Source organism: Rhipicephalus sanguineus, chromosome 1 (genome assembly GCF_013339695.2).
Source record: "Rhipicephalus sanguineus isolate Rsan-2018 chromosome 1, BIME_Rsan_1.4, whole genome shotgun sequence".
Lineage (NCBI taxonomy): Eukaryota > Metazoa > Arthropoda > Arachnida > Ixodida > Ixodidae > Rhipicephalus > Rhipicephalus sanguineus.
The window spans coordinates 277,870,779-277,884,398 of NC_051176.1; the positions used below are offsets into that span (position 1 = coordinate 277,870,779).

At 46.1% G+C, this 13,620-nt stretch overlaps 2 protein-coding genes across 2 annotated transcripts in view; both read left to right on the forward strand.

Moving 5' to 3' along the window:
• The first annotated feature begins 1,291 nt into the window (after nt 1–1,291).
• On the forward strand, nt 1,292–2,801 carry LOC119379041 (uncharacterized protein C2orf42-like). Its single transcript, XM_037648180.2, has one exon. It carries the CDS (start codon nt 1,333–1,335, stop codon nt 2,527–2,529), a length of 1,197 nt encoding a protein of 398 aa, XP_037504108.1. The 5' UTR covers nt 1,292–1,332; the 3' UTR covers nt 2,530–2,801.
• Nucleotides 2,802–2,890: 89 nt separating this feature from the next.
• LOC119379040 (AT-rich interactive domain-containing protein 5B) overlaps nt 2,891–13,620 on the forward strand; it is a 72,578-nt gene continuing 61,848 nt past the window's right edge. The window contains exons 1-2 of the mRNA XM_037648179.2: nt 2,891–3,282; nt 12,268–12,610. Of these exons, the coding sequence (XP_037504107.1) occupies nt 3,022–3,282; nt 12,268–12,610 (604 nt within the window). The 5' untranslated portion in view covers nt 2,891–3,021. The remainder of the gene's footprint in view (nt 3,283–12,267; nt 12,611–13,620) is intronic.

Below are 13,620 nucleotides of genomic sequence, written 5' to 3' on the forward strand. Positions count from 1 at the left end.
CACTGATCGTTATATCCGATCCCAAAGGCGTCAATTCCCGGCAATGATATTGTGCATGAACCTTACGGCAACCACGCGAAACAAGCTGCACTAGTGCGGGGGAGACGCAAACATTCCCCGAAACAACATTTGCGAATTCTCAAGGAAACGGTTGCCTCACAAAAGCGGTTATCAGTCGTGGGAAACTGGGAACAAAATTTTCGCGCCGTATTCTGTGCAGCCACACAGCCCGTCGCTTGGCATCCTTTTTCCCGTTGGGAACAGTAAAGAGGGCTTTGCCCATTTCCCGCCGGTTGTTGCACCCAAAAGCGCAGCACCCAGGCCTTCTTCGATGCCCCGACAGGCTTGCGATGAAGTGTTCCTGCACGCCTTAAGGTCCCTAGATAAAACTTGTTTTATCTAGGGACCTTAGCACGCCTTCCTTCAAAGCGCCGTGCGTCGGCGGCCGCGAGACACTAGGCCGGGCTCGCCTCGCTAGTGTCTCGCGGCCGCCGACGCGATGGAGGATGGAGGGGCCAGAGAACACCTAGGACCTAGGGGCTTTAGGGCTTTAGCCCGGCCGTGGGCGAGCGACGAGCTGTGGCGAAGCCGCCGAAAGGGCGCGGCGGCGAAGAGAAAACGAACGCGGTACTTTTCCCGTTCCAGTGATTTGAAAGTGTGGTTTGTGAGCGTCACCTATGCGTGCGAATAGCTACTATTCCGAAGCGCGGATTGAAGTTGTTTCGGCGCCGGGAGGATGTCGCTGCGATCGCCAAGTAGCATCGGTAGCATTACTGGCATTACTTGTGCCGCCACTTGTGCAACTGCTGTTGCCGCTGTCACCATAGAGTTTCCTACAATACTTACTAGAGGGAACTCTGGCGCTAGTGTCTATGGGAGCTGCAACGCACGACGCTTCAGCCAGCATGGGAATGATGGGTAGTACACAAATTTGTCTAAACTTCGTACTTTCGGCTCCGTTTGGCTCCGCGTCGGCTGCATCCGCTTTGTCGCAAAACGAAGTTCAGCAAAAGTCAGCAGTTTCACTTCGCCACTTTAACTTCTTTAGACTCAGCGATTCAAATCTGGTCACGAAGTTCACAACGACCCATTCTTTTATCCGAAACAAAAGCCAAAACACACAATAAACAAAGCCACAAGTACGTTTGAAGCCGCAAGCACGAAGACTAGGCAAATTTGTGTACTACCCATCATTCCCATGGTAGCTGAACGACCTCAGCGCCAGAGTCCCCTCTAGTTAATTTTAGGAAACTCTATGGCTGTCACTACGCGAGGTGCGGGGCGGCGGAGTACGTGCCTTCGCGCCTTTAGCAGCCTTCAGTTGCTGCTGCAATGTCCAACATAGGAACGGTTGCATCTCGCGGGTCGCCGAGTGCAATGTCATCTCGCAAAGGGCTGTTCAGTGACCTTGGCAAGGCCACTCTTCGCGGCATTCGAAAATGTCCCAAGTGCGGCACCTACAACGGCACGCGCGGCGTGCGCTGCAAGAACAAAGCGTGCGACGCAGTGTTTCGGGAGCGTGGCGCACGCAAACGGGCGGCCGACGCTGTGCGGCTGCACGCGCCGGGCCAGCTCTACTCGGTGCGTCTGCAACGGGGTGAGGCGCGGACGTTCGTGCAGCTGTCGGCCGAAGGCAGGGCCCAGTGTGAGGGCTGCCAGGGTGCATCTGGCTGCGCGCACGTGCAGGCCGCGCTGCGATGCGTCGTGCAAGCCCAGGCGCTGCCACTGAAGGACTCGGTTGTGGAAGCCCAAGAGGAGAGCGTGCGAGATGCCATCTGGGAACTGGCTGCAACCGAGGGCCCGCCGCTCGTGCAACGTGTCTCCAAGGCAGTGTTGGTGGCGCGGAGCCGTCAGGGCGGCTTCGTGCACGTTCGAGTGAGCCCCCGCCGCGAGCTGCGCTGCGGTGATTGCGGCGGCAAGGGTGCATCGCAAAATTGTGTCCACTCGTACGCGTGCATGTGTGCGCTTACTAGCGCCGACAAACTGCGTGTTGTGGCGCCCAAGCACCCCGAACCGTCTCTCAGCTTTTTGCAGTGGTTGGCGGGCGTCACGGAGCGCATCAACCAGACGATGCGCTACGATCGACCGGGAAGGCCTGACCCGCTTGTTTTTCACGTGCCTCATCAGTTTTTTGAGTGTTTGCAGCAGCGGATATGTGGACGCCGGCAGCCTACGCGGAAGGACGGCGCCAAGTGCTCGTGGAGCATCACCAACCTTTTGCATGTGCGTCACATTTTTGAGACTCCTGACGTGCCGCTAGAGGAGAGCAGAACCTTCGTAGAGAATCGCGATGGGACTTTTGAGCCCTACGAACCTCCTTGTTTGTCCCAAGAACTGCACTCTGAAGGCGTACCAGTCATCAGACCTCTGGAACTCAAAACATTCTTGAAGGTGGGGAACCCTCCCCAATCGGTGCCGTTCATTATTGAGTGGACTCCTGACGTGCTTCCCCGTAGTCGGGTTGGCGAATTGCGTCTGAAGTTTGAGTATGGACACCTAAGAAATGGACTTATTGACATAAGGTCGTAGGAGGCACCTTGTTTCTGCGTGCTGATGCACTTTGAGGTGCAGTGAAACATTGTTGACTTTTATTTTTAATTCACCTCAGGGTAGCGTTGGTTGTGTTGCTACCATGTGCACATCTGCTGATTACAAATTCCAAGTGCACCGTTGAAAACAAACGACCGCTTAATATGTGGCGAAGTGTGTGCTGTAACTGTGCACATAATAAACTCTGTGATCATGTAGGTTCTCGTGTTTTGATTTCCTCTGCGTGCTGAAATAAAAACTTGGGTAGCGGAGACCGTTATGGTAATTACTTGGTGTGGGACGCGAAGTTCGCGCATTGGGACGTTGCCGCCATATTAGCGAGCGCAATGCACGATGGGAAGTCAATTGTGATGTTTATTCTCCATAGTTGTAGCTGCAGCGGTTGCAGTGTTTCTTTTTGATGATTAAGCTAGTGTACTACAGTGTGCTTTGCACGTTTCCGTCTGAACTTTGACGTTCAGCGCTGCGGCGATGTCGTTCGTTGGCGATCCTCGAGGACGGAGCGGCAGCTGCACGTTTTACGGCGGCTTCGAATATAAGAATCGAAGTGGTCCTGCCACCCTCTCCGTGGGCCAGTTTGTATACGTTCGGATTTCGCCCAACGACGACCCTTGCATCGCCGAGTTGCAGCTTTTGTGGAAAGACCACCAGCACAGTGCACAGTTGGCCAGTGTTCAGCTCTATTTCTTGCCCGAACAGACTCCTGACGGCAGGTTACCCCACCAGGGCCAGGTACGTCTTTGTTTTCGTGATTCTTGCTGATGCACCATGTGATGCAGTTTCGTGTAAACATTGCTTGGCAATAGTTAACGCGGCTCGTTTTGGCCGTGTAGCGCAGTACATGCCATTGCTGCACAGTCTAGAAGTGTCCGGCGAGCTGTTAATGCTAAGCTACATCGCGATTTCGAAGTTAATTTGTACCTCGCAAGCGGTACAAGTGCGTCTAAATAGAGCCGCTTGCGTCGCACGTTCGAAATGCGACTATTTCGTGTCCACTTTTCGGACACAGTTAAACAAACAAAAAAAGATCTTGTGCATTGCAGCGAGTTGCACTACTTTGTTCTCCTTGTAGAAGTAATCGCGATGCCTTGCATTTGATGTCGTTATGAAAATTTGGGACAAGTAAACATAACAAGCTGACCCATATACGAATTTCAGGTTTTGTTCATTGTTTTTAATGTAAGTACATGTATCTCTTAAGTCATTAGCTTGGATGTCACCATTGTTCGTGAGACGAAATTTTGTAGGCTTCTTTAGGTGGCGTCGTTTCATTACCTGTAATGGGCGATACGCCATCAAGGGCGTTTCGCTTCACTTTAATTAATTACTTGCATCTGCTGTTGACGTCTATCCGTTTTCATTGTGTTGTGAAATCGGACCATCGCTAGCATTAATGTTGATGGTATTAAAAATTACATTACGTTAAAAAGTAAAATTTCAGTACAAATTAACTTTGCAGCTGAATATGCGACTGAATACGTGTTATCGTTTCTTCCTTTTTTCTTTTTTTTCCCCGCACAGCGCGATTCGTATTGAAGTGTGCGCCGCCAAAATTCTTGTGCCAGAACTTGAATAATAATAATAAAAGAAGTACCGGTTCCCTGCATGTTTTCAGAAGCCAGTTCATGTCCATATCGTAGGTTATATTGCATGCAAATAAATAGGGACCCGTGGCAGTGTCGTTGTATGGCCCCTGACAAAATAAGTAAAGCTGCAGGGGTGTTGCCAGCGCAGCCTTGAGTAGTGTGGCTTAATCTCTCCATAATAACGCTGACATTTATTTTACTGAGTATCGAAGGGGGTGCGTAAAAACGGGAATCGACGCTTTTCTGATCTGCCTGCGGTTGGCTTTGTGTCACAGGGTGCTCTTGTTGCTTGTTTCGCGTTCGAAGAGCTTCTTTTTTTCCCTTCCATTGTGTTGCCTCGGCTGCAAGGGAAGGTCACTACACTTCATTACGCAAAGGGAAGAATGGCGCTTGCGTACGTTAAAATAATCGACGTGTGTCTTGGGTAGAACGTAGAAAATACACTTGTCCGAGAGAGCGGCGGAGAAAAAAAATGTCTCAATGAAACACACATGAAGGAGTTTCGGCCGGCGACGCAGTCTGCCCATGTAATTGTTTCCGTTTCTGCTGCGTCATAACGTTTATTATCGCCGGTTTATTAATGTTCCTGTATACACGGGAACACTATCGCCGATGTTTCAAGGCTGTTGCTAGGGTTACGTCCAGACGTAACTGTAGTCACCGCTATCGTTACGTCCAGACTAAAGTCCCTAGATTTTTCCCTGTTGAAGAGCAGGGAAAATCTAGGGACTCTAGTCATGTGGCTTTCCACAAACGTGAGTACATTATTTTCCTGTTGCTCAGTGAAGGCACTCTGCGCCCTTCGGGCGCGGCAACCTAATCGTGGCTTCGCCCTCGCTTCGCGAGTGCGGCCATTTCGCTAACGCTCAATGGCCGGTTGGCAGGGTCACGGTCACGCGCTACTGGCCGCTGTCGCGGCCACGCGCTGTTTAGCCCGCGCAGCCTGCCCCTTCGGGGCAGGCGGAGGTGTACGTAACCCAAGAGCCGCGTCGCGCTTCTCTGGCAACAGACTTCAGCAACACCCCAGACAAAAAAAAAAAAAAGAAAAAAAAAACCCAGCCCACCAGCAGCGAGGTTCGAACCAACGTCCTCGCAGTTCCGAGCACGACACGCTAGCCGCTGCGCCACTGAGGCCAATCGGTTGGGTAGGTCTAACGGGCTGTATTTGTATTTCCACGCTGGACGTAACTTTTAAGACTCGTTGTTCTTACGTCCAGACGTAACTGCAACGGCTCGTATCGTTACGTCTAGACGTAACGCTAGACACTGCCATGTTTCAAAGCGATGGTACACATAATTAAATGTAGGGCATATTTTTTTCTACATTTTATACCTGCTATTGTAGAGGGGAAACACCTGCGAATTTGTATTCATGAATTGAACTTTAGTCCAGGATGGTAAACATTCATGACATAATATATGCATAAGTATGGGTGACCAACCTTGGTCGTGCTGCCAATCACGTGAGCTGCAAGATAATAGTTAAGGGGCATAAAAGATCCACCGTTTTGGTGCCAGTGGAGTTTCAGATACTGAAATTCTCAACAGAACAGCATTTAGATGTTGGTATAAGTTATGCTATTCATGTGTGAACAGAACTTTCTCATGTTCAGAGAAAAAAAATTTTTTTTCAACAATATTGGCACTTCTCCCACTTCTCTGGAGGACTTCTGATAACCACACAGAAAAAAAAAAAATCTTGCTCATTAAATTGCTGTTCTGGGGCAGTCTGGGATATTTCAGTTGTTGAACCTTGCTCTCTTTATGTGCTTCCGCAGGCGTTGAAATTGGAATTGCAAAACGTTACGAGGGGTCACATTGAGACGGTCGGTTTGGTGATAAAGTTGTTTGAAAAGATGCTCTAGAATGGCAGCCTAAGCATTACAAGACGTACGAACCGGTGGGTTCTTATGCTTTCAGTCATCATCATCATCATCAGCCTGTCTACGCCCACTGCAGGGCAAAGGCCTCTCCCATGTTCGGCCAATCAACCCGGTCCTGTGCTTTCTGCGGCATCGTTATACCTACAAACTTCTTAATCTCATCTACCCACCTAATTTTCTGTCTCCCCCTCACGCATTTGCCATCTCTTGGTGCTTTCAGTCACCAACTGTTTATTTTTCCATGATGACCGCACAGGATTTGAAGAGAGTATTGGTGTAACATTCACTTTTTATGGCCCTACTGTGTGCCAGGTAATCAAACTGCAGGATCCCCTTTGCATCCCAGAAAGTGGTTGCTATAACATTTCTTTCTGTGTTCTTGGGTCTTAAATATATGGAAAAAAAGGCGGACCCAAATGCTTCCACTGCATCGACGGTTGCTTTGTTTTTGGGTCCCACTGGTAAAGCCATGGCTCATCTCTAGTCAAGGGCCATATAAGTTGGTTTGATGAATGCAAGCACAGGTGGCAGTCTTTTGTAGAGTTTCGCGGCACCCCTCATGTCAACACCTAGGACATGCTAAAGGCAATTCTTCACGATGAAGTGCTCTGCCTAGAATGAATTATAAAACTAGCTGAAGTGGTGGGTCGTCTTGCACATCCATACAGCAGCATGTAAACTTGTTTAACTAAAGCATATTCACCACTGTACACACTCATAATTCTACTCAGAATTTCCATAGCTGAACGGATTATTTGCTGAAAACATTATCACACTCTGGCACTCAAGCTTGAAATCATGGGAGAACACCACTTTTGACTAGCTCATGCAGAACAGTGGCAATACTGTCTTGGTACAACTATCTTGTTTGGTTACATGTGTCGTTGACCATGGATATAAAGAGGCCTTTTGGTTTAGTCTAGTTGTAAGACTTGGATTACCCTTTGTACTGTTTTAGATCGTGTGTAAGACGTGAAGTGTTGACATTAATGTATGAGTTCTTTTATATTATTTTGTATATTTCATATTATTTCCAGACTCCATTGTTTTCTAATGCAGCAGTTTTATGGACGAATATAGAAAATTGACCTTTTTTTTTTATAAATGTAACAACAGACCTGTTGTCTCTGAAGCACTAACTGATGCATCACCTTTGTATACCAGCGAACAAGGTTTTGCATGTGTATTAATGTTAAGGGGTCCGGCATATATACATTTGACATACCACTGATACTTTTAGCTTGCAGTTATTTCTCTTTGCATAATAGAGTAGTGAACATTGTGTGGATCAACCTTGGGTCTATCAAGGGACCTGGCTTTCATGTACCTCAGGTCTTTCCCACGTATTCACGCTCTGATCATGGGTTTCGGTACATGTTACCGGAAATCTATGTGGTTAGTATTAGGGCATTTTCTTACTTACCATTTTTGCATCACAAGGAAAAAATTTTCAGCATGTGTCAGAGGTTGTTAGTGATATTGTAAAAGTCTTCACCATTTCCACATGCACAAACTGCTAAATGCACGGAATATCTTCCGAAGATAATAATGAGTTTTAGTGGATAGCAACACTACTAAATATTTATTGAGGTTGCCCATGCTGTGTGACAAGTTTATAGTGTAAATTGGACTTGATATTCACGTCTTGATTGAATCTGGTTGATTAATAATCTGTATTGCCTCCATTTCAAATCACTCAAGTTTATGTATATCACTATATTTTGTATAACTAGGGCCAGTTATTGCTACATTCTATGTGTTCTGTTGCCACCACTACTCCTGCTTGATGTAACTTGGGGGGTGGGAACTTAGTCAAGTGGCTAGTCGCTTTTTTTCTCACCCCCTCTATTAACACTGTATTGGTGGGAATAAATTATTATTATTATTATTATTATTATTATTATTATTATTATTATTATTATTATTATTATTATTACAGTGAAACCTCGGTGATACGATCACAGCTCATACGAATTTCGGGGTGATACGAATTTTTCGTTGGTCCCGGCCAAGGCCCATTGGCCTGCAATGTAATTGAGTACGGTTGTTGCGAACCGATCTTCACCCAGCGACGTTTGATACGAACGTTCGCTACCACCCAGGTTCGAAGAGGTGCTGTCGCGGAAGACGCGCCAAACACGTGCGAGCGCGGGAACGCAAGCGTGGGCATGCGCGCCTCACCGCGAAATCGTCAGAATCTATGGTGTAAGAAAAACACTTTTCTTACAGTCACAATAAACCTTCAGAGACGCGTCACGGCCTCCGAGTGTCGCGGGTCACAACGCACCTGGTTCATTAATTAAATGCGCGCATACGGGCCGTATATTTATGAGTGCAGGTATGATTGCCGACATCTAAAAACTTAACTGACAATCATTCAAGATTGTTCCTGACGTTGCCGCAGCCCCGACAAACAATAAATGAAAATGTACGCCAGCTTTCTTTTTGTCGCATGCTAATTTTCCATGGTTTCTGGTGAAACGAATTTCGGATCATATGAATATTTTTGGTAAACCCGTGACATTCGTATCACCGAAGTTTCACTGTATTATTATTAAAAAAAGGAAATATTAAAATTGTCACCTTTAGGTATGTGAGTGCCACAATGTTGCTGTAGCTGGAACTGCAATGTCCTAGATCCTGACAGCAGTACTACGAAGTCTGACCAAAACTTGAGACCATTCCACTCGGTGAAGGTGGCGGAGCTTATGGGTGCACTCCCGTCTCTGCTCTCATCGCCGTTCTTCATAAGCGTGCTGCTCCTCAGGCGTTCTCGCAATACTTGCTACAGACAACTGTGCCTACACAGCGCCTCAACTTGACTTCCGTGGCAAAACAGATACTGACTGGTTTTTGTCACTTTAATGCATTACAGCTAGGTCGACAGCTGGGCTAGTTTGTAAGGTTCCATAATATTTAAAGCAGCGCAAATGACAGGACAAGAGGACAAGAAGTTGAAGCGCTCATTGTGTCAACTTCTTGTCCTCTTGTCCTGTTGTTTGCGCTGCTTTAAATATTAATGCATTAGTTCTTCCACCAATCCCCAGAGGGCACCAGGGGTTTTTATCAGTTTAATGCTTCAAATACAAATTTGAAGCATTCAAGGGATAAAATACCTGCCACCCTCTAAGCAGTGATGGAACTGATGCATCAATGTCGGTTCTTGCACTGCTCCCTAAAGGGCACTGTTTTTTTTTTTTCATATGGACAGCGACAAAAAAAAAAATCAAGGAGGTATGGCATATATAGCTCCACTGTAATATATATCAGATAATAATAATCACAATCTCCTGATTGTGAACATTGGGTTCTGTTTGTGCTTTATGTCAATGCCATTGTGTTGTGCCTGTCTGTTGGAATATTTGCAGCTGCATCTTGCATGTGTTGAAGGAAGCAAGAAGGAGGGAGAAGAAAACTGTCTTTAACCTGACTGACTATTCTGACAATGCCGGAATAAATTTTCAGTCTGAAACTGACTTTGAAAGCTTCAATAGTTTCTTCAGCACTTTGCAGGCTAAGGGCAACTGCAACCAATTAGGAATGTGAAGGCCTGGAATGTGTTCACAAGAGCATAGTGTGGAAAGAGAATTGTACGCTTGCCCTCATTTGATAGTTTAGAATGGTACTTTCATTGGCAGAAACATTATTCTGACTGATCATGCAGAAGCAGGCAGACTGCTTGCTTTCTGATAATGTAAGATTGCACCCATGGGTGTCACATGCGCAGTTTCCTCGCAGTGCTTCAATGCATACAGAAGTATGGGCACTTGTATTGTATCAGTGTCATGTTGGGATAAGTTGCAACCTGTGATCTCACTTACCAAGCATTCATTAAATTGTAGTTATGATGTACGTGCTCTGCGTTCTCGTCACCCAATCAAAGACTGTCTAATCCATTCATTTGACGCCAAAACCATTGTCATAAATTACACCCACCAGTTGAGTGTTAACATCAAGTCTCTCAGTTTTTTGGATTTGTGCAGAAAGGTTCACTTTCTTTGCCTGCTGCATAAGCTAACCTTCAGCAATAATTCATCACCTTACCTCTTTCCAAACCATGTACTTGATCCTGGCTGCACAGTCCCTGATGTTTCAAATACATCTTTGGACATTTGGACATACAAAAGCGTTTCATTCATCAGCACTCCCTCATGCTGTCAATTTGTGGAACAACCTTCCTGATGTCGCTGTCTACACTTTTGACTTGAAGTTTTGATCAGAGGTGACTGCTATATTTTCTTGATAATTTTTTTGTGTCAATTTGTTTACCTTGTACTAGTGCTTGTAGCTATTGTACTGCTGTTGTTTTTTACATTTTTCCAGTGATTTATTTGTAAGCACACATTTGATCTTTGCTGTAAAAGAATATTGCTTTTAATGTAATCCCGTCTTTTCCAATATCCTTCAGGTAGCTTGTCATCCTACACTTGTTGGTTTAGTGGTTTAAAGAAAGAATGGGTTAATGTTGATTAAGAAAAGAGGTGTTTGCATTCATGTGCAAACACGTTTAAATGTGTAAGCACCTATATGCTGACTCGGTGAGAAAACTGTCCATCCGAGAAAACTGCCTGCCTGACCCTGTGTCATGCAAGACGATCATCACCATAAAGAAAGTAAAACAAATTTTTTGGTGGGGTGGGGTTAGAACCCGGGCCCCCATGGTCTGAAGGTGAGTGTCTTAACCACTGGGCTAGACACCCATGCTTGCTGGATATATCTGAACCATATGAATGCGTTGTACCCGCGATACAAAAAATAATTGAAAAGCAGAACACTTGCTATGGATGCTTTGTTGAAATGCTTTGTGTTGGTGGAATAAAATCCTTCTGTAGGACGACGGGTAAAGTCAACATAGAGCATTGCACATATCAGGAAAATTCCAACTTTGAGAAAATATAATTCCAAACAACCATTTCCATGGTCATGATATGGTCCTTTCGTTGAAACCGTTCCAGAGGTTGACGAACGCTCATAAGAGCGTGAAAGACGTGCCGATGCTGACCGAAAACAGCATTCTAGGTACGGCCGCTACCTACAATAAAAGTCAACAGTTACACATCACTTGGACAACTCCCAAAAGAGATTCTGCGTGGATTCTTTTTTGCTCTTTCGTTTCGAAGGTTCTTCAGAATCAAGAAAAGCAATATGAATGTTACCACCATTTGGCCTACCTATATATTAACAATTTTTATGTCGCCAGTGTTTTGTGCAGAAAATCTTGCTGTAATAGGTGTGTAATGTTTCCCTTTTTTTTTCTGCTAAGAACCTTTGCTTTTAAAGTAGCCTTTTCTGCTTGGCAATACATTTACATGAGAATTCATTTTATGTGAATTCTTGTGGATCTTTGAAAGCAATTGAAAGTAGTGTAGCAAGGTACTTTTATTTTGTGGAAAAGACCTGCATGGTGTCTTTCTTAGTGCCTTTCCTTTTATGGGCCAGTAAACAGGCTACAAGTTTTTTTTTTTATCTCCCAAACAAGCTCACTAATTCATGCAGAAAGCCGTGGTGATCACCTTTTATGAATATCACAGCGCCGCGTAGATGCTCCATTTCGAAAAACGCTTCCCGCTCCCTTCTTCGGTGCCTGTCCAATCCTCCACGTACACGAAGGGATGTAGGCAACTTTACTTAGCACCGACTTCGTCGATTAGTCCTGTGCACTACGAAACGGCGCATTTGGCCGCACATTTACTGCGCTTCATTACTGTGCCGCTAGGGTGACCCTAGCGCTGCTCTGACACGAGTGACACGGGGAAAAAGCTTTGCTCGGTTGTTGGCTGTGGAGCGATGACGTAATCGCTGATGTCTTGTTACATTGCCGAAGTGGGAGTGGTCACAACAATGGGCTTACCGCCTCTTTGCTGCTGAGAGGGGTGGGAAGGTCGAGTGAGAAACCGAAACCAGCGTAAGCGGGTTCTTCTATATCGTGTAACTCCCTTATCACAGCACTTATTAGCAAAGTTCTTGCGGCAGCATGTTCACATCGTACAAGTGCGCAGTTATTGCTTCGTCACACATTTTGGACCACGGGGTTGTTTACTGGCCCTTTAAGACAGCTTTGACTGTCAGCCTTGTTTGGCAGCCTTGGTTATTATGCAGCAGGACATATTGATTCCAAGTAGCCAACTTGGAATTAATATATTGATATTGTTCTTGCGAGTATGATGGTATGGCTGCTGAGTTAGTTTAATGAGTTGTCATATCTTGTTAGTTTGCTGTGGAAATAGAAATATTTGATGCCTTTGCAGCATGAAGTGCTGGCAGCCTCGGAAAAAGCAGTGCTGCGCCTGGAGGACTTGGTGGGCTGCATCACAGATGAAGTGGAGTGGAGCCACGGCCTGCTGGCAGGCCCACCATCCGAGGGCACATCATCCCCAGCCGTGGTGGTTCTGTCGTATCCACGCTACTGCCGTTACCGTGCACTGCTCAAGCGCCTTGAAGGCCACTGGCCACCTGAGGGTAGCCTCGCGCTGCTCCTCGGGGCCGACCAGTTACTGTCGCGAAGTGGTGGGAGCTGCCGCCTGCTGTTCTGCCGTGACACCTTCGATCACGAGGCACTTGCACACAATGACCTCATCTGTGATCACTTGGGTGGGTACAGCAGTTCAAGAAAAGGACACAGCCAAAATGTTAAAAGTGACCATATGCAATCCAACTTGTCAACTGTGACAACGATACAATATTTATTGGTCCTGACAACTGGACTGCCATGCTGTAACTATCCACTCTCCATGACAATGGGCTTAACCCAGCTAAACAAGGAAAGAGTAATGTTTGTACAAGTTATATGTAAAAAAAAAGCTTGCTGTGTAAAGTGTATTAGTGTCCTAGTACAGTAAAATGGAACATCTTGAAAATGCACTAATATCGTAAGAAAGCCTCAACAAAATATTATGTGGAGTATGTGCATGAAGTGGCAGCATGTGAACAGAGTGGAAATACTGGGGCCATATTCTCAAACGATCGCAAAAGGCGACAATCGCATAAGTATCGCCTTCGGTGCGCGCTGATTGGCTAGTGAGCAAAACCGGAAAAGTGAGGGCGCCATCTAGTATTTCCGTCGACGTGACGGCGCTCTACGGCGCTCCTGACATGCCTGGAATAAACGAACACACCTTATCATCGGTTGGTGGTGAAGTCTAGCATTTCAGTGACATAGACGGTAGCTTCTAGTATTCAATCCTCGGTGGATGTGCGCAGCATTTTTTATGCTGAAGCTTTCAGCGAGCATTACCTCGGGGTGTTTTCAGTGCTCATTATTTGCCAGCACCTGTTTTTTTGTGGTTTGAACGTTCCAGGAACATGAACCGTGCGTTGCTCGCATGGTTTACCGCGCGCCGGCAACATGTTGAGATGTTGAGGCGATATCGCTGCGGCTGCACACTACAGCTGAACTCTCTGAGTACGCCGTGTTAAACTCTCAACGAAAATACATTTCACACAAAGTTGCATTCTTTAAGTATTGTACTGTGCATTAAAAAATTGCACAAAAAAATATTGAAAGCACTTTCAACACGTCCTATATTTCAAGCAGCTACAGCCAAGCCTGGCTACTGCGTAGAAGCCAGCATACGCTCGAAAATGCTGCACTCGGGTCGCTC

What these genes read in the sequence shown, in the direction of transcription:
- LOC119379041 (XM_037648180.2), top strand. Translation starts at nt 1,333, where the DNA reads ATGTCCAACATAGGAACGGTTGCATCTCGCGGGTCGCCGAGTGCAATG.